The 20,840-nt window shown below is 41.8% G+C and overlaps 2 protein-coding genes across 7 annotated transcripts in view; one reads left to right on the plus strand and one right to left on the minus strand.

Annotated features, from left to right (window-relative positions):
- The window catches only part of SPEF2 (sperm flagellar and cilia associated 2), a 208,488-nt gene extending 195,876 nt beyond the window's left edge, over nucleotides 1–12,612 (minus strand). Inside the window, exons 1-4 of one of the 3 annotated variants that reach the window (XM_014570185.4) lie at nucleotides 12,398–12,609; nucleotides 11,343–11,445; nucleotides 5,025–5,277; nucleotides 2,247–2,417 (exon numbers count right to left, since the gene is read on the minus strand). In XM_014570185.4, the coding sequence (XP_014425671.2) occupies nucleotides 2,247–2,417; nucleotides 5,025–5,277; nucleotides 11,343–11,445; nucleotides 12,398–12,455 (585 nt within the window). In that variant the 5' untranslated portion in view covers nucleotides 12,456–12,609. Of the gene's footprint in view, nucleotides 1–2,246; nucleotides 2,418–5,024; nucleotides 5,278–11,342; nucleotides 11,446–12,397 lie in introns of all 3 variants that reach the window. The other 2 variants (XM_006116499.5, XM_089779424.1) reach the window with 2 other exon arrangements.
- A 217-nt stretch (nucleotides 12,613–12,829) lies between these two features.
- The window catches only part of PRLR (prolactin receptor), a 258,625-nt gene continuing 250,614 nt past the window's right edge, over nucleotides 12,830–20,840 (plus strand). For all 4 annotated transcript variants that reach the window (XM_075932555.2, XM_089779426.1, XM_075932553.2 and 1 more), the window contains exon 1: nucleotides 12,830–13,270. The gene's annotated coding sequence lies outside the window, so the exon portion shown is untranslated. The remainder of the gene's footprint in view (nucleotides 13,271–20,840) is intronic.

Raw genomic sequence — 20,840 nt, forward strand, 5'->3', positions numbered from 1 at the left:
ACTATTAAAGTGAAATCAGCCTCTCCATGTCTCTTGTATGTAATTAAGTCTTAACTCAAAATAAAGTCACTAACCTGATTTGTCCCCTTTATGCATGTCAATCTTTTTTGGGGGCCAAAGACAGGTCTTGTAAATTAATTTTCTAACTGATTAATAGTCAGGGTAACATCCTAGCATACTGTGGCTTCACAGGCAGTTGGAGAGGGAAGTATACTAGTCAAACAGCAGTATCAGAGGATCTTTGTAATTCACTATGGTCTTAGGACTGGTAGGGGTGGGAAACAGTACACAAATAAATGACCCCTGCTATGTTCCTCCAGTCATTATGCATCTTTACTGGTATGCTGGATCAGTATTCACCTCATCCACATCCTGTGCAGATAGGCACCAACAGCAGCAAGTAGTACTGCCAGCCCTGCACTCTCTCCTCTCCCCTCCACTCCACTATGAGGATGCACTAATTTGTGGTTCTTCCCCATTTAGTGCCATCACAGAGGAAGAGGGATAGACCTCAGCATTTCACTACTTTTTTAACTGAACTCCATTACAGAAAGTATAAGTGTGCTTCCACAAAACATGACAATTGATCTGACAAACAGAGGATTTTCTAATAATCACAATTTGTAATAAGTATATTTTTAACATTAAAAACTGGTAATATAATAAAGACTTTCTTGTTTCACTGACAATTACATATGTTCAGGGGCGGATATACGGTAGGGTGAGTGGGGCGGCTGCCCCGGGCCCCGTGCTTCAAGAAGCACCGTGCATGTGCCGTGGCACCACCACGCATGCACCGTGTCAAAGGGGGGGGGGGGGAGGCCCGCAAAATTGTCATCTATCCCTGCATATGTTAACATTCTCCTTTTTTTCCATTTCTCTTCTTTCTCTAAGAGAAAGTGGCATGGACCCTTACCATTTTTCCTGTCTCTGCTTTTTGCAGGAGTTTTTTTGGGGTTTTGTTTTTTTGTGGGGGCTGTCTCTTCTATTTTCCCCTTTCACCATCCCAAATCATCTCTCTCAAAAGGCCTTTAGAATTAAATTGGATTAAAAAAAAAGGTGAAACTGAAAGTAATACTCATTCAACAACTGATTTATAGACGACTGAAGAACTGTGTCCCCGAATAATATTGAATTGCTACTCTGAATTGAGGGAAAAGTGCATTGATAGGCATTCTATTTTCTTTTTTCCATTTTTAGAACTAATAGGGACCCCAGGTGATGTCTCAGAAGCATTTAAAAAACAGACAGGCATCAATTCTCTTTTAGCTATCAATTATGAATATAAAGCGGGAAAGAGGTGATGCTTCATTAGTGGGTCAGGAGATGAGACAGATACCAAAGTAAGACCAGTAAGCATGTTTCATTCAATTAGGTATACATGGGTAAGAGTTTGAGGTAAGGTGCAAAAAGCAATTTCCTGAGATTAAACAAACAAAAACAACCCCAAAAACAGAGCATTATATCAAAGTTAAGAGAAGCACATTTTTATTTTAAAGGTATTTTAAATGTCATTTATATTTTTGGGGGGCAGAGGGCGGGGAAAATATTTAGATGGGTATGGATTTTTTTTTATATACTGATAAAATCTACTTAATAAATCACAGTAAGACTCTCAATGTTGTGTGTCATGTTTGGATATTTCAGCTTCTTATGTCCTTTGCCCTTTGTTCATATTCCTAATCAGTGCTTTTTTTGTAAGAAAAAAGGTGCTGGTACTCCAGGCTCAAAGTTGTTGAGCCAAAAAAACCCGTGCCTGGGGCCAAAATGCGGTTGTGTCCCCTTTAAGAGCTGCATGTCCCAGGTGGGCTTCCATTGGGAGACAACCTGCCCCAGGAAACAGGAAATAGGTGCTGGTATGCCACAGGGGAATCCCATTCAATTCAAGTAAGATGGGAAAATAGGTGCCGGTACGCCGTCCCGGGGCATACTGTCACAAAAAGCACTGTTCCTAATAATCCACTTGAATTATGACAATATACAAAACACATTAAACACTTTATTGTCCTAGTTTGTGTGTATATTAAGTATTAATATTTTAAGTGATTTATAAAACACTACTCGTTACACAGCCACATCTTAATGTTTGTCAAGAGTGTTACATTCTTTTCTGCTTTTCCATCAATATAAATGTAATATAAAGGGAGCTAAGTGCTTCAACAGGATGAATAAAACACTTAAATTTAACATAAGTAAATATTTGCAGGCTTGGATGCTTGGTATGAAAAAACAAATTGGCTTTTCACCTTTTCAATGTCTTGTGCTCTTTGCTCCTCCTGGATTTTTTGAACTTTTTGTTGTTCTGCGAAGCGTATATGAGCCATTTTATTTTCCATGTGCTTAGATTTCATTTCAAAATACTCTGAAACCTCCTGCAGTCTCAAGTCAGTCTGCCGTGGCATTAGGTTTCTAAGACGCTATGATGATATAATGTTTCAAGACATCTCAACGTTAGAGTGATACAAATATTATATTAAGCCACTTGAACATTAAACTACCTAAAGGAACATTTCAGAAAATAGTTTTGAATAGATACTTCCTATATACTGATGTACACAGAACAATAGCTAGCTAGTATTTTTTTTGTAAGATCTTGCCAAATTTGCTAAAATTGACGCAAAGAGTTGTAAATTAGAGGAGAGTAAATGGTGTTTGAACAAATGAACTAAGTCAATTGCAGGAAATGCTGAATCATGTGTTCCTTGTTACTTTATCTTCACCTCTTTTCCTTTTTCTGTTTGTGCTATCCACAAACAATCTCATTGGTGAAGGAATATTATGGCCTCTCCCACTCTCATTGAGGATCATTATGCCAACAGATGTATGTTTGTTTTTGGGCCATCTAAACATGGTTTACAGCATACAGTTTATTTAAAATTGTTCAACCTCATGAGATAGTGTGACCTGCACACACGGAACACTACTATGGTACGTCTACGTTACACGCTTATTTAGAAATAAGCTATTCTGGAACAGTTATTCCAAAATAACTGGAGAAATGGTCTGAGGTAAACTGGATGAAGTTTAATAAGGACAAATGCAAAGTCCTCCACTTAGGAAGGAACAGTCAGTTTCACACATACAGAATAGGAAGCGGCTATATAGGAAAGGGTATGGCAGAAAGGGATGTAAGGGTTATAGTGGACCACAAGCTAAATATGAGTCAACAGTGTGACGCTGTTACAAAAAAAGCAAACATGATTCTAGGATGCATTAACAGGTGTGTTGTGAGCAAGACTCAAAGTCATTCTTCCGCTCTACTCTGTGCCAATTAGGCCTCAGTTGGAATATTGTGTCCAGTTCTGGGCACCACATTTCAAGAAAGATTTGAAGAAGGTCCAGAGAAGAGCAATAAGTATGATTAAAGGTATAGAGAACATGACCTATGAAGGAAGACTGAAAGAATTGGGCTTGTTTAGTTTGGAAAAGAGAAGACTGAGAGGGGACATGATAGTGGTTTCAGGTATCTCAAAGGGTTTCACATGGAGGAGGGAGAAAAATTGTTCTTCCAGGCCTCTGAGGATAAAACAAGAAGCAATGGGCTTAAACTGCAGCAAGGGAGGTTTAGGTTGGACATTAGGAAAAAGTTCCTGTCAGGGTGGATAAACACTGGAATAAATTGCCTAGCGAGGTTGTGGAATCTCCATCTCTGGAAATATTTAAGAGTAGGTTAAATAAATGTCTATCAGGGATGATGTAGACAGTACTGGGTCCTGGCATGAGGGCAGGGGACTGGACTTGATGACCTCTCGAGTCCCTTCCAGTCTTACTATTATATGAAATAGCAAGTCTGTACAACAGGGAAACCTCAAAATTAGTACGAGGTAGGATTCCCTAATGTAGGCATGCTATCTCGATTTAGAACCACAGGAGGCACTGGGGAGGAATAACTTAGAATGGCCCTGGTAAGGGTCTATTTCAAAATTGCAGCAGTGGAGCATCTACACACACCTTATTTCAAAATATCTATTTCGGAATACAAGTTATTCCTCATAGAAGGAGCCTTACAGATTTCAGAATAAGCCATCTGTTATTTCGAAATTCATTTGAAATAATGAAATGGCGGTGTATACGCTCGCATTGTTATTTTTAAATAACACTAGTTATCTCGAAGTAATGGTGCAGTGTAGATGCACTCCTAATAAGGTAAGAGTGTGTGTTCTAGCCAGATCTGCAAACTCTGACCCTCTTCTCAATCTTCTGCTCTTTGCTCAATTTCAGCTTGCAAACAGTACTATTGAGAAGAATAAAATGGTTGCTGCTCTAAAACTACTGGCATGTGCCATTATTTCCTACGAACCAAAAAGGAAGGTTGGGGAAGAAAATAGACAACAAATAGAAAGACAAACCAAAGAAGCAGAGAATCTTGAAAGTGATTGGCCTGTTTGTGAACCAGCAATGAGGATGGAAAACTAAGCATCTGGGGCTATGTCTAGGCTGCAGGTTTCTTTTGGAAGAAGCTTTTCCGGAAGAGATCCTCAGAAAAAGAGCATCTACACAGCAAAAGTGCATTGAAAAAGTGATCTGCTTTTTCAAAAAAAGATAGTGCCCACACTGAATGGATGCTATCTTGTATTTAAGCTGTTATTATTGTGGACGGAGTGGACACCATGGCACCTGTGCTCTTTCCTCTTCTTTCAAAAGAACTCCCTCTTCCCTGTCCACACACGTGCTTTTCCAAAAGTGCTCTTTCAGAAAAAGGCTTCTTCCTCGTAGAAAAGGTTTACCAATGTCAGAAAACCCCCTCTGTTCTTACTATATTTTTTTTTGTTGAAAACACAATTGCAGTGTGGATGTGTGGATGTAACTGGAGGTTTTTTGAAAGTTTTTTTTTTTTTCTGAAAAAAAACTACAGCATAGACATACCCTATCATAGATTCTTCACATAGAGTATTATATATTAAACAAAAAGTGGTGTTAAGTGAGGTGAATGTTTTTTTGTTACCAAAAAGTTATATGTAAATGTGCTTCATTTTAGTCTGCTGATTATCTAGTGCTGTATATGACAAACTTAATTAACCTACCTCTCGATACAACTCACTCTCAATACCCTTGAGCTTTGCAGGTCCTGCAGGTCTCATTGTTTCCATGGCTACTCCTGTGAGCCCTGCCTTTTTCTTCTTTTCAAGGGCAACATAAAGCTGATATAAAAGCTTGGTTGCAGCCCCATGCTGTTCAGTCATGATATTCTGGGCCTCATTCTGATCAAACTGCACACCAAGGAGCTGAAGCGTTGGTTCCAGGCGAGAAAAATTGTTAAGTTTAGAATTTGCGACCCTATATGTTTAAAAAACAAAACTATATGTAGTATGGTATTTTGCTACTATAAAGTACTATACATGCTGCTAAGTACTTATGTTACTTTGCACTTCATAGAGTTCAGTTTCATAGATATTAAGTCCAGAAAGGACCATTAGAAATACTACCTGAAAGCCCACCTTGCAGAAATAAGCACTATGATAATATATGCATCTACATCAGGAAAAATATAGGAAAAATATATGGGAAAAATACTGAGTCAGAACAGGAGTTAAAAGGAGATTGTAATGTGCTTGATGAATACAGAAATAATTGATAAGTCATTGATACGGTCTCAAAAGAAACCATTCAAAATATGGAAGCTCCACCGGAGTCTAAGTAATTCAGGATTTTTGTTTGATTTTAAAATGGTAAACAAATAGTTGAAAAAGTTCTTTAGTTAGATTGCAATGTGCACAGTGCTTTAATCTAGCTAGCATGGTAAATAGTAAAGACATGGTAGCAAGGACTTCACTGTTGACTAATAATCCAAATATGTTCCTGGAGTTCTGATAGGCTTGTAGTAGCGCAACTCATCTGTGTTGAAGTGTGCACTGTGATGCCTTCATTAATATAGTAGACATACCCTAAGATTCTACACTAGCCCCCTAGTACGAACTAGGGAAGCTAATGTAGGCATTCGAAGTTGCAAATCAAGGCCAGGATTTAAATATCCCGCACTTGATTTGCATCTTCCCAGCCGGTCACCATTTTTGAAATTTACAAGTCTGAACTAACTGGCCGCATCTACACACGGCAGGGACCCGGTAATTTGAATTAAAGACCCTAAATCGAACTACCTGTTAAACCTCATTCCAGGAGGAATAACAGGTAGTTGAAACTAGGGCTGTATTTCGAATTACCGGATCCCTGCCACGTGTAGACGTGGACAGTCAGTCTGGACTTGTAAATTTCAAAAAATGGTGACCGGCCAGGAAGATGCAAATCAAGCGTGGGATATTTAAATGCGGGGCTTGATTTGCAACTTAGAATGCCTATATTAGCCTCCCTAGTTCCAACTAGGGGGCTAGTGTAGACATACCCTGGGAAACTTATTGTAGATTCCCATTCCTGCATAATTTACAGCAGAAGTGCATTTTGACTGATACTTTAAAAGAATGAGGGACATGCCTCTGGCACATATTTGCTCCTTAACTCCAGACATGTATTTTAGGAACTTCAGGAAGAACTGCTCATCTGAGGAAGAGCAGCAGATCCTAGCTGGATGAATGTTCAGAAGCCCTCATAAAAGTAATACATTGGGATGAGATGATACCTTCAGTTTAGTTCTGGGCTGCTACCATAAAATCATTCTCTGGGAAGAAAACTCCTGATACAGGAGACTTAAATGTTTCTGTTTCCATAAACCAAAATGACATTATGCTGAAACAAAGATTTTCATTTTAATGTTTAAAACTGTAATGAAACAAAAAAATCTTGTGAAATTTTATGCTGAAAATTCTTCCACCAAAAAATTTGGAACAAACATTCTATTATTATTATTATTTAGAGAGAGAGAAAAAATCAGTTTTCCCACCAGCCCTGCTGGCAATATATTGCATACATAAAACATAGCTATATGATATGTAGCATGAAGAGTCTGTAGAGTGGCAGAGATAAAGAGGTGAGAAAGTTGAGAGGAATGACAGAGACAACATTTTGTTGATTCAAACAGGGAAAGCAATGTACTTTCCCCATCAACAGCCATGAAAAAGGTAGTCTCCAATCCCCTACCTTTCCCTTCAATTTGAGAATGGGTGTTTTAGGATGAGTACCAGCACAACCTGAGGGCTCCGTGGGAATTTGCATATCTTCTTCCAATCTCTGAAAGTAATCAGGACACGGATTTTTTTTGGCAACCCCCCCCCCTTTTTTTTCAAAAAGCTGTGTAAACCTCATTTTTTGAGAGAGAATGTCTTTTTGAAAAAGGGAGGGATTTGCCGAAAAAAAACATGTCCCAACTGCAGTACTTTCACTCTCAAAAGCTCTGCTTTAGAAAGTGAGATCAGAAGAAGATATGGAAATTCCCATTGAATTTGCATATCCTGTTTCGAAACTTCATCGTAGTCTAGATGAGCCCTGAAGAGAACTGAGAAACCATATATACTTTTTATAGCAAACACTGGTCAAGAGATTTAACAAAATCACTATCCTCCAAAAATAATCAAAGTGAACAGTGCTGACTAGGGACACTATATTAAACACAAATTTGAAATAGCTAATTTAAAATAATGGATAAGGGATCTTTCGGAAAAGGCTTTATTTTCTGAAAGATTCACGTCTAGACTGGTGCTTTTTTCCGGCAAAGCTCTGAGCCAGAAAAAAGAGGCAGCCATTTTTATGCTAATGAAGTGGGGGGATTTAAATCCCTGCTTCATTTGCAATTGCGATATGTCTAATTTGCATCCCTTTTACGGAAAAGGGATGCAGTCTAGACACAGCCAAATAGTGTTTATTTGAGAACTCTTCCCACAGTGCTGAGGGTTTGCTGTGCAGGAATGCTACATTAATATATTTCAGGGACACAAGGGACTATTATGATCATCTAGTTTTATCCCTTGCACAACCCAGGCTGTAGAAATTCACCCAATAATTCATGTATCAAACATACAACTTCTGGGGTTCCCAAACACATGGGTTTCTGAACTCTGATTTGTATATCATGGTGATATATGAGCTTGATGTTCCATCAAATCACATCACAGTTTTTTAAAAAGGTGGTACATGAACCAATAAAGTTTGAGAATTGCTGGGCTAGAGCAGAACTTTTAGAAAGACATTCAATTTTAATTTAAACACTTTATGCGACTACGAATCCAACATATCCCAAGGTAAATGGCTTCAAAGGGTAATTCCTATCAGTACTACAAAAAGTTCTATCTAATTTCTCTTCTGGGTGTATCTACCTTCAGTTTCTAGCTACTAGATTTCATTATGTCTTTGTTTGCTAGATTAAAGAGCCCTGTAGTATCAGAAATATTCTTTCCACATAGATACTTATAGATTATCAAATCACTTCTTAACCTTCTGTTGGCTATGGAAAATAGACTGAACTTCTTAAATCTACCTGACAGTGAAATTTGTCAGACCTCAAACAATCCATGAGAGAACTAGGGGTACTGCCACATCTCTGGCTTGAAGTGGTTTTCATTATTTTCAGAGTTTATAATCTGATTTGGAGGGTCTCACTATTCACACTGTAAAAATTGTTCCAGCATCCTTTTCTCAAACCATTTAATAGCTCACTTCTTGAGACACTGCCAATTTTTCAACATCCTTTTTGAAATATAGGCACCAGAACTGCACACAGTACTCCAGTAATGGTGCTACTGATGTCATACATAGAGGTAGCTGAAACAAAAAACAGGACTGTGTAGCACTTTTTGTTTCAGCTGCACCAGGCTAACACGGCTACATTTCTACCACTATTATAAATAGAGGTAGAGGATGTTCCCCTTGCTCATAAACCCAAAATGTACTAGTCCACTTGGCCACAGCATGGCAGTGGCAGATCACATTCAACTGGTTAGCCATCGTAAACACTAAGTCCTTTTAAAAGTCATTGCTTCCAGGATACAGTCCCCCTATACTGTAAGTATATCCTGCTTTCTTTGTTCCTAGATAAAAAGCCTTACATTTGACTGCAGTGGTACTTGTGTTTTAATAAACCCAGTTTAACAAATAATCCAGATCTCTCTAGTTAATTGACCCATCCCCCATTCCCTAATTACACATACACTGGTGGAGTGTTAATCTGGAAACTATCAGTAATGACTTTATAGATATTGAATGGCTTTGGGACATGAACAGATCCTTGTAGCATTCCACTAGAAGCATCCCATAGAACGATTATTTTCCCTTTTTTGAGATTTATGATCAGTTTGCCCATTTTTAATCTATTTAATATGTTACATCAATGTTGGCAGTACTGTTTTTTAATCAGAAGTTCATAAATCAAACACACCAAAGGATCATATAGATGGATATTAATTGTGCTGCCAATCTTTTATGATCCTAGTAGATCCTCCCAGTAAGTATTTAATGAATGATTAGATCCTTTGGAAGTACATAAGAACATAAGAATGGCTGTACTGGGTCAGACCAAAGGTCCATCTATTTGCCACAGTTTGTCTGCCCTTCCCTGATGCATTGGATTCCTGTATATGCGGTTGTTTGTCTGCTCTGGCCCATAGTTTGTCCTCTCCCCTCCTCTCTTTCTGACTACAGCTTAGAGAAACTTTATCAATGGATTCTCCTCTAAGAGAAGTCTTCATCCGATTTGTGTGCTTCTCTGCCCCAATCAGCTTTCCCCCATCTCTTAGTTTAAAAACTGCTCTACGGCTTTTTTAATGTTTAGTGCCAGCAGTCTGGTTCCACCCTGGTTTAGGTGGAGCCCATCCTTCCTGTATAGGCTCCCCCTCCCCAAAAATGTCCCCAGTTCATAATAATCTAAACCCCTCTTCCCTGCACCATTGTCTCATCCACGCATTGAGACTCTGAAGCTCTGCCTGCCTACCTGGCTCTGCACGCGGAACTGGAAGCATTTCTGAGAATGCCACCATAGAGGTCCTGGATTTCAGTCTCTTTCCTAGCAACCTAAATTTGGCCTCCAGGACATCTCTCCTACCCTTTCCTACGTCATTGGTACCTACATATACCATGATCACCGGCTCGTCCCCAGCACTACACATAAGCCTATCTAGATGCCTCGAGAGATCCGCAACCTTTGCGCCAGGCAGGCAAGTGACCATGTGGTTCCTCCTGGTCATCATGAACCCAACTACAGTAAAAATCTGATGGTCCGGCACTCCTGATGGTCCGGCACCATCAGGAACCCAGAAGTACTCCAGGCAGCCGGACCATTGGAGCTGCTCTGCCCCCAGCTTCCCGGATTCAGCCGCTGCTAAAACTTACCAGTGGCTGAATCCAGAAAGCCGGGGGCAGAGCAGCTCGGGTGCTGCCAGGTAGGTACCATAGCACTGCCCCGCGGGGCTGCGGGACCAACCTGGCAGCACCCCAGCTGTCCCCCATTCAGCCGCTGCTGAAACTGACCAGCGGCTGACTACAGGAAGCCCAAGGCAGAGTAGCTCTGCCTCGTGCTTCCTGGAGTCAGCCACTGATCAGTTTCAGCAGCAGCTGACTTGGGTACACCTGGGACAGAGCAGCTCGGGTGCTGCCAGGTTGGTCCCCGCAGCGCCAATGTGCGGCGCTGCAGGGACCAACCCAGCAGCGCCCCAGTTGCTCTGTCCCAGGCGTCCCGACTCAGCTGCTGTTGAAATTGACCCGTGGCTGACTCCAGGAAGCCCGGGGCAGAGCAGCTCTGCCTCATGCTTCCTGGAGTCAGCCGCTGATCAGTTTCAGCAGCGGCTGACTTGGGGACACCTGGGGCAAAGCACCTGGGGTGCTGCCGGGTTGTTCCAGTAGCGCCGATGAGCGGCGCTGCCGGACCAAGCCAGCAGCACTCCAGCTGCTCTGCTGCAGGTGTCCCGATTCAGCCGCTGCTGAAACTGACCAGCAGCGGCTGAATCAGGGACGCCTGGGGCAGAGCTGGACTATTGGAAGGGGGGGGGAGCAATGCGGGGTCTGGGGCCAGACCACTAATAGCCCCCCCTTCCCATAGTCCGGCATATTTGATAATCCAGCACCCCCTGGGTCCTAAAGGTGCCGGATTATCGGAAGTTTACTGTATCTATGTTTCTAACGATCGCATCACCCACTACTAACACCTGCCTCTTCCTAACAACTGGCATTCCCTCCCCCTCAGAGGTATTCCTAGTGCGAGAGGATACCGCATCATCCTCTGGAAGGAGGGTCCCAACTATGGTATGGTTTCCCTCTGTTCCCATTGAATGCTCTGCTCCCCTTAATTAATCTGGGTAATTAATACAGCTAGAGCATCTAATATGTAGCCAACTAATAACTGGTAAATAGCATCACCAAATCCTGTCAAGTATTACTGAAAAAGCCTCAATGATAAATAAAAATCCTGTATAAATTACATAGGAGATATATTAGATGTCATAGCTATGCCTGAAGTTACTAACCTGCTTTGTGAAAATTGGTTAAAGTCATCCTGAAGCTCATATTTGTGCAGAATTTCTCCAATTAGGTAGCCAGTAGAAAATTCTTTTGGTAAAGATTTTGGATCTGGGTTAAAAAACAAGCATCAGTAATAAGATACCTTATGACTATTAGTGATCATTACAGAATTTGTATAACATCGGAGAATTATACTTAATTTTTAGTTCAATTCATTATTGCTCTTGCAAAATCTTAATACTGTATGCTAAGTTTAAATTTTTATCAATGAAATGTCTATACCTAAATAACCTTAGTATTCAAAATGGTCTTCAGAAAGCCAGTACTTATGTTGTCTAAATCTATTAAGTGCCAAATTCCATAACCTACTGCAGCATCTAAAATCTAAATATCAATATCAAAAGTAAATTACTCTATTTTAATTGTTTACATTTGGCTCAACATTTAAAGTTTGCAAAACCAGTACTTGACAGGTTAGTTACTAACTCTTCTGCTCCTAAAACATGCACAAGAAAGAAAACCAGCCAGTAAGTATGTTCTAATATGCCTGATTTCAGTAAGGGATTTCTCTCTCATGATGGAGAAGATGCTTCTCTTAAAAAGTCATAATCCAAACAGCAGGAACTGCAGTGTAAACCTGAATTCCGGTATTTCCTACCCCCCCCCGTCCTTATTAATTGATAGAATTGAAATTGTTCATAGCCCACAAGCACTTGGGGAGAAATCTCACCATTTATTTTAGAGATTTTCAAGGGATTATGCTGTAATTATTGTGTGCCCGCAGGCCCCCAGTGCGCTGCCATCTGGGACTCTCTCCCCTTCGGGCAGCAACTCGGAAGCCCTTGTACCCGTAAGTAATGCCCAGGGACTCCTTGCCTCGGGGGTGGGGGAGTGTGGAGGGGAGAAGGGAGAGGACTGAGGGCTCTGCGAACAGACACACCGTAGGGGGAGCCGCGCAGGTGCTTACATACCACCGCTCAGCGTGTGCCTATCCCCCCCGCCCTGCCATCCCAGATACGGCACCAACCCCCGTGTCCTGGCCCCGCTGCCCCTGACTCACCCACACTCCGGGACAGCTTCACCTCCCCGTTCAGCCACTCGCACAGAATCTCCGACATGGCGGCCGGCGGGGTGCAGGAGAACCCCACTCACACAGGCCGGGCTCCGCGTCCCATTACCATGGTGATGGCTAAACGGCATCTAACGCATGCGCTGTGGAGGAAAGCGGGGCTCGGAAATGAACTGTTCACTACGCAGCTACGGTGGAACATTTGCGCTTTGGGGAGAGCTTGAGCCATGCCTTTTGCTCAGCGCATGCGTCCGCAGCGGGCTGAGGGCCAGCTGTTTTGTGTCGGCGCATGCGCGTGGAAGTAACGGTCCCCGTGGTGGGCCCGCGAGTCACACTGAGTGTTGACTGGGAAGAGCAGCGCTGAGCCCAGCGGCTCTGGGTCAGGAGGACAGTATTTACATTGCATTGGCACTGACGGGTTCCACGCCAGTTACTGAAGAAGTGTAAATAACGCCACCACAGGCTGCCCTCGCTATACATTCCAAAAAACTTGGTCTTACCACAAAAGAACTTAAGCAGGAATTCCCCCCCCCCCCCCCATCGCTGACTTCCTTTTGTGCAATTTTTTTTTTGGCGCAGCTTAAGAGCAGGGGAATGGGAGGACTTATAATGCATCAGTTCTTACAAGCATTAACGACTTTAATGTGGAACAGATGTATATCCCGGCAGGACGCCCTGTACCAGTTTGTGTCATACCATGATTCCAAAGATGGAAACCTACGGATGGGCCAGTTCCTAAGTGACTGTTCAGAAGTCACACGAGAAGGGAGGTGACTGGAAATTGTCACAGGTGGCAACTGTACCTACCCCTAGACTGTGGACCCCACTCCGAGGTGATAGTTATGGAGTATAAATTCAACACTGGTGAGTAAGAAGTCCTTTTTCTGTATTTGACAGAGGCTGGGAATGGGTGATGGGGTGATTGATTATTGATTACCTGATGATTACCTGTTCTGTTCATTCCCTTTGGGGCACCTGACATTGACTATTGTTGGAAGACTAGATGCAGGGCTAGATCCAGGGTGGGCAATAATTTTTGCAGGAAGGCCACTTCACGAATTTTGTGGCGACAGGTTGACTCGACCCTGGAAGGGGCAGAGCTAGGGACTAGCCTACAGCTGGAGTTGTCTGGGGCTGGAAGCTTTGAATTAAAAACGCAGCAAAGGGCTCGTGGCTTCTGGCCCCACTACTGCCACATTGCTTGACAGGCACCCGGGTTGCTTGTATATTTCATAGAATCATAGAACACTAGAACTGGAAGGGACCTGGAGAGGTCATTGAGTCCAGTCCACTGCCCTCACGGCAAGACCAAGTACCATAGACCATCCCTGATAGATGTCTATCTAACTTGCTCTTAAATATCTCCAGAGATGGAGATTCCACAACCTCCCTAGGCAATTTATTCCAGTGTTTAACCACCCTGACAGGAAGTTTTTCCTAATATTGAACCTAAACCCCCTTTGCTGCCCATTGCGGTTTAAGCCCATTGCTTCTTGTCCTATCCTCAAATGCCAAGGATAACAATTTTTCTCTCTCCTCCTTCTGACATCCTTTTAGATACTTGGTAAATGCTACCATGTCCCTTCTCAGTCTTCTCTTTTCCAAACTAAACAAGTCCAATTCTTTTAGTCTTCCCTCATAGCTCAAGTTCTCTATACCTTTAATCATTCTTGTTGCTCTTTTCCAATTTCTCCACATCTGTCTTGAAATGCGGTCCCCAGAACTGGACACAATACTCCAACTGAGGCCTAATAAGTACAGAGTAGAGTGAAAGAATGACTTATGTCTTGCTCACAGCACTCCTGCTAATGCATCCCAGAATCATGTTTGCTTTTTTTGCAACACCTTCATACTGTTGACTTCTGTTTAGCTTGTGGTCCACTATGACATCTAGATCCTTTTCTGTAGTATTCCTTCCTAGAAAGCTGCTTCCCATTCTGTATGTGTGAAACTGATTTTAAAGGTTTGTGACTTCGGCCTCTTCCAGGTTAGTGCTGCAACTGGGAGCCATGAGCCATTTAAATTGATTTTGCTGCCTAAACCACTGCCTGGAAATTCAGAGGCACAGAGAGCAGAATATAAATAGAAAGTGGCCAGGTGCAGTCCACAGGCAGGATCAAAGAGTTAGGTGGGCCAGATCTGGTCCCTATGCCGCATTTTGTCCGGCCCTGGGCTAGATCGGTCTTTGATCTGACCTAGTATAGCCGTTCTTATGTGAATATATAATGATATAACAATGTGCATTTCTTTACAGTTATTAACATTAAAAAGTAATGCACACTAAAAAAAAAATCCCAACTATATATACAATATGATGGGGATTAATTTAGTTACAACTACTTGAGAGAAAACTTGGAGTCATAGTGGATAGTTCTCTGAAAACATCCACTCAGTGTTCAGCGGCAGTCAAAAAAGCAAATAGAATGTGAGTAGTCATAAAAAAGGGATAGAGAATAAGACAGAAAATATCTTATTGTCTCTACTCTACGGTAGGCCCACTTCTTGAATACCGTGTACAGATGTGGTCGTCTCATCTCAAAAAAGATATATTGGCATTTGAAAAGGTTCAGAAAAGGACAACAAAATGATTAGAGGTTTAGAACGGGTCCCATATGAAGAGAGATTAAAAAGATTTGGATTTTTCAGCTAAGAAAAGAGGAGACTAAGTGGGGATGTGATAGAGGTCTATAAAATCATGACTGGTAGGGAAAAAGCGAATAAGGAAAAGTTATTTACTTATTCCCACAATATAAGAAGTACGGGTCACCAAATGAAATTAATAGGCAACAGGTTTAAAACAAACAAAAGGAAGTTTTTCTTCACTCAGAGCACAGTCAACGTGTGGAACTCCTTGCCAGAGGATGCGGTGAAGTCTAGAACTTTAATAGAGTTCAATAAAGAGTTAGATAGATTCATGGAGGTTAGGTCCATCAATGGCTATTAGCCAGGATGGGTAGGAATGGTGTTGCTAGCCTGTGTTTCTCTGGAGGTGGGTGACAGAGGAGCGATCATGTGAGGATATTGCTATCCCTCCCTCTGGGGCATCTGGTATTGTCCACTGTTGACAAGATACTGGGCTAGATGGACCTTTTGTCTGACCCAGTATGGCTATTCTTTTGTTCTTATGGAAAAGTGGCCATCTGGAAGACTAGAAATAAAAGAGTAGGACAAAGCTGGCTATTTTACATCTTCTTACATCTTGCTTGGTAAATTTTCCCAGCCTTCCATTCTCAGAAGAAATTATGTATTACATGTATTTACCAATACTTTGAATTTGTCAGCAGTCCTGAGCTAGCGCTAATTCTCTACAAAAAATTGCTGCAAAGACAGTGCTAAAACTTGTGGTTCTGAATGGAGATTGTACTCTGAAGATAGCTGCCTACGTAGTTACTTGAGGCAAAGGCACTATATTATTGTGATGATGAAAAATTTTAAAAAAATTATATCATATGGACCTCTTGCTTATCAGGTGTGTACAGCCATAAAACCAAAGCATCAGTTGATGGTTAGGACTTCCAGATCCACAGCAAGACTATAGTACAGGTTGTATCTCCCTTAACTGGGAATCTTTGGTCCAGCAAAATCCATGGTCCAGCATGGCTCACAGATGTTCTTGGACTACATAGCCCAGGAACAGGAAGGTCTGACGGCAGGTTAGATGCGTCCTAGAAGGCAATGGCAACTCAGCTGGAAATCCAGTGTTGGGAGGGCGAGGAGCGGGCAGCATGACCCAGAGTTTTTGTGGCCGCAGCAGCAAGAGAGCCCTGACCTTGGTCCTGTTCTGGCTCCAGTGGCCGGGTAGCTTCAGCCCCAGCGGCAGCCATGGAGCTCTGGCCTCGGCTGCAGAGCCAAGTGGCTGTGGCGTTTTGGACCCGGCAGCAGCGAGGTCAGTAGCCACTAAAGAGCCCATGGAGGATGGGGCAGCAGTGGGGCCAGGCTGGAGCCCTAGTCCAGTAGCAGCAGGGCCATGAGGAGAGGGACCTTCACTGGTCTGGCAAATCCCTTCATTCCCAAGGGTGCTGGACAAGGGAAGTCCAACCTGTACTCGAGTTTAAGGAATAACTGTGAATTGGTGGCAGTGTTAAGATGACCCTCATGTGTTTGGAATACTGGACATTCCAGTACGTCGTGGAACGTAATGAGCCCTCCCTCACCTTTATGACCTCATGCGTGTAGGGTCATGCTGGAAGGAGTGGAGTGACACATTTTTAAAAATGGCATCTCCTAACTAGTACTGGACAAAACCACACTCAATTTTTCCTCAGGATTAGATGGGACAAACAACTCAAAGAGAGGACTTTCTTTCTTTTTCTCTGGATGATGGCCTTCCTAAACAGTAGTAGTTTGTCATCTATATGGAAATCGGAGGGCTGATATGACATACTTTGCCAATGAGTGACAAAACTACTTGTTAAACAGCAGTAAATACTGTGATTTATTATTCCAGGATCATTTTCCCTGTCTCTAATAAGAAGAACAAGATCAGTTATTCTTTAAGCACTGTCTGCAATGAATGGAAAGAAAAATAATGGTGTTACGTGAGATTTCAGTTTGGGAAATCTTTTCTGGAGATCTCATGCAGCTAGAAATATAACATCTTTAGAGTTTCTGAAAATGACATGTGGGCTGCGTCTAGACTGGCATGATTTTGTGCAAATACTTTTAACGGAAAAGTTTTTCCATTAAAAGTATTTGCACAAGAGAGTGTCTATACTGGCATGTGCCTTTGCACAAAAGATTTGCTTTTGTGCAAAATCATCCGTGCCCAGTGTAGATGCTCTCTTGCGCAAGAAAGCTCTGATGGCCATTTCTTGCGCAAGAAATTAACATGTCTGTCTACACTTGCCCTCTTGTGCAAGAATACTTGCGCAAGAGGGCTTATCCCTGAGCAGGAGAGTCGGAGTATTTGCGCAAGAACCACTGATTTTTTACAGTACAAAGTCAGTGTTCTTGCGCAAATACTCGCAGCCAGTGTAGACAGGCGGCAAGATTTTGCGCAAAAGCGTCCACTAGACGCACCCATGATGTTTTTCTAAGACAAAGGTATAGACTCCAACAGAAAAGAGCTCTATTTTGGACCTCATTATGATATATAAAGATAAATTCATCACAGGGTTGTAAAGGCTTCTCTATACTGTACACTAGTCTGCACCAGAGGGCTATAAATCCTAGTGTGCATTAATGCATTGCATACTAACTGGTCTGTGTGATCCCTGTTGGCTTGCACTAAAAGTTCCCTAGTCCCTACCTTAATGTGCACTAGGGAACTTTTATTGTGTACCAGGGAGATTACATGGGCCAATTAGTATGTGACATGCTAGTATTCAACAACATTTACATCCCTGAAGATCAGACTAAAGAACCATGTAGAAAAGCTTTGAGTTTGAGTTTGTGGTTGCTTAGGGACAAGAGATTGTTACCTGATTACATTCAGGATGGGCAAATAAAAGATCCTTCAAAAGGCCTAACTTTCAGAAATTAAGAGACTTATGTATGAAATTGGAAAAATCATTGATTGTGGATGAAAATTGGGAGCTCTTAAAGAAGAGTTTAATTAGATAAACAAAAACTATAACTCTGTAATCAAGAAAGAAGAAAATGTCTCAAAATTCATCCTGATTCAATGGTGATGTGAAGGCAACAATTGCAAATGAAAAAGCAACGTATAACAAAAGGGGTGGAGGAATAGAGAACACTCAATATAATTGGAGCCCTGCACAGATACAAAATGTGTATCTGCATCTGATCTGCAATCTGCAAAAATAATTTGTTGATGTGGATATCCATGGATATAAAGCGAATATCTGCGGATTTGCAAGACTCTAAATCATAGAATCATAAGACTGGAATGGACCTCAAGAAGTAATCAAGTTCAGTCGCCCGCAGTCATGGCAGAACTAAGTATTATGTAGACCAGTGTTTCCCAAATGGTGCTCCGCGGAACCAACGTAAGGGTTCCGCGAGAACCCAAATGCTCCTCTCCCCCCGCCCATAAAGAGACAGAGGAGCCCGGCGCACAAAGATGCTGGCTCCTTCCCTGCTCCCCTTTCAGACATCTCCCGCGTCCCCCGCTGCCGCTCTGCTTTTACCACGGGACCTAGCAGCAGCAACAGCTGCTTGTCCTGCTTCTGCCCGATCAACCCAAGATCCCTCTCCCACGTCCCCCGCTGCCGCTCTGCTTTTACCACCGGAAAAAGCACAGTGGCAGCGGGGGATGTGGGAGAGGGATCTTGGGTTGATCGGGCAGAAGCGGGACAAGCAGCTGTTGCTGCTGCTAGGTCCGGTGGTAAAAGCAGAGCAGCAGCGGGGGATGCGGGAAAGGGATCTTGGGTTGATCGGGCAGAAGCAGGACAAGCAGCTGTTGCTGCTGATAGGTCCCTTGGTAAAGGCAGCATGTGTGTGTGTGGGGTGGGGGAGTACTATCAGTGATTGGAACACCGGAACTCCTACTCACTGTGAGGATCGGAACAAATCCCCATACACACTGTGGCTACGTCTACACTGGCCCCAAATTCCGGAAAAGGCATGCAAAGCAGGTAAGTCAGAATAGGGAAATCCATGGGGGATTTAAATATCCCCCGCGGATTTAAATAAACATGTCCGCCGCTTTTTTTCCGGCTTGGGGAAAAGCCGGAAAAAAGCGTCTAGACTGGCGTGATCCTCCGGAATAAAGCCCTTTTCCGGAGGATCTCTTATTCCTACTTTCAGGTAGGATATCACAAGATATTGTGATGTGTATGTTGGATCAGGAGTCTAGTAAAAAAGTTGAGGCTGTGCCACTATCAAACAATACTGTCACACGTCGTATTCATGATCTTGCTGCTGACATTGAGAAGGAGCTTATTTTTCGGCTGCATTTATGTGATGCATATGCATTACAATTAGACGAGTCCACTGATGTTGCAGGTCTTGCAGTTCTGCTTGTATTTGTCCGTTATGATTTTAATAGTTCTATTGAAGAAGACTTACTTTTATGTGAATTTTTGCAAACCAATACAACTGGTAAGAATATATTCAATTGTATCAATAACTTTATGAAAACACATCAAATAAGTTGGGAAAAATGTTTTGATGTGTGCAGTGATGGTGCCAAAGCAATGGTAGGAACAGTGGCTGGCGCTGTAACACGAATAAAAAATGTAGCACCAAACTGCATCAGCAGTCACTGCATTCTCCACAGACACGCTCTGGTAGTTAAGAATATTTCTCCCTCTCTTAAAAATGTGTTGAACGAAGCAGTACAGATTATTAATTATATAAAAACTCGACCATTATGTGTGAAGATATGGTTAGTCAGCACACAGACCTGCTTCTACATACAGAAGTCAGGTGGCTATCACGAGGAAAAGTGCTGGTTAGATTATTTGAATTGCGTCATGAGCTCTCCGCAAATCTGATGGATCACAAATTCCAACTGTCTGATCGTTTAACAGACTTTTTGTGGTTATCTAGAGTTGCGTATCTTGCAGACATCTTTACAAAACTAAATGAAGTAAATCTGTTGCTGCAAGGAAAGAATGTAAATATTTTTAATGCGAAAGACAAAATTTTGTCATTGTCACGGAAGCTACAGTTTTGGATCTCATCTGTAGGACGAAATGATTTGGATTGTTTACCAACTCTGAATGATTTCCTTGAAGAAAATGGATACAAACTTGATGAAGATATTCGCAGCAACATTGCAGATCATCTCCACGATTTATACACGAACATCATTAAGTATTTTCCAAACATCAATGACAACAATAACTGGATTCGAAATCCATTAAGTTTAACAGAAAAGCCCGTCAGTTTTTCTACACAAGATTATGAAAACCTAATTGAAATCGCTTCAGATGGCCAATTAATACAAAAATTTAAAGAAGTTTCTCTGATTACATTTTGGAGTGACTAATGTCAAAGTCAAGAATATTCATCTTTATCAAGACGCGCAATTCGTCAGCTGTTACCCTTTGCCAGTACATACTTGTGTGAAACTGGGTTCTCGAACTTTGCAGCAATGAAAACGAAATACAGAAATTGACTGAATGCTGTGCCAGATATGCGAATCCAACTTTCTAGTATTAAACCAAATATAAAAAGAATTTGCCAAAAAAAGAAGAAAAACCACTCTTCGCATTGAAAACTACGAATATAATTAATATTATTTGATAGTTTTATTTTTTGTACATATTTAATATGATTTTTGTTGAATATAAATGAATGGTGTTATATTCAATATGTTGAATTTAAATGAATGGTGATCTCATGACCGTATTTAGCATCTTATTACTACCAATTGTGGTGTACTGGCAATCTGTGTGTGTTTGGATGTGGTTTTTTTTTTTTTTTTTTTTCGAAAAAATTAATCCCTGGCTAGGGGGTTCCTTGAAATTTTTCTGAGTTGGAAAGGGTTCCGTGGTCAAAATAATTGGGAAACACTGATGTAGACCAT

Source organism: Pelodiscus sinensis, chromosome 6 (genome assembly GCF_052426305.1).
Source record: "Pelodiscus sinensis isolate ZL-2025 chromosome 6, ASM5242630v1, whole genome shotgun sequence".
Taxonomy (NCBI): Eukaryota; Metazoa; Chordata; order Testudines; family Trionychidae; genus Pelodiscus; species Pelodiscus sinensis.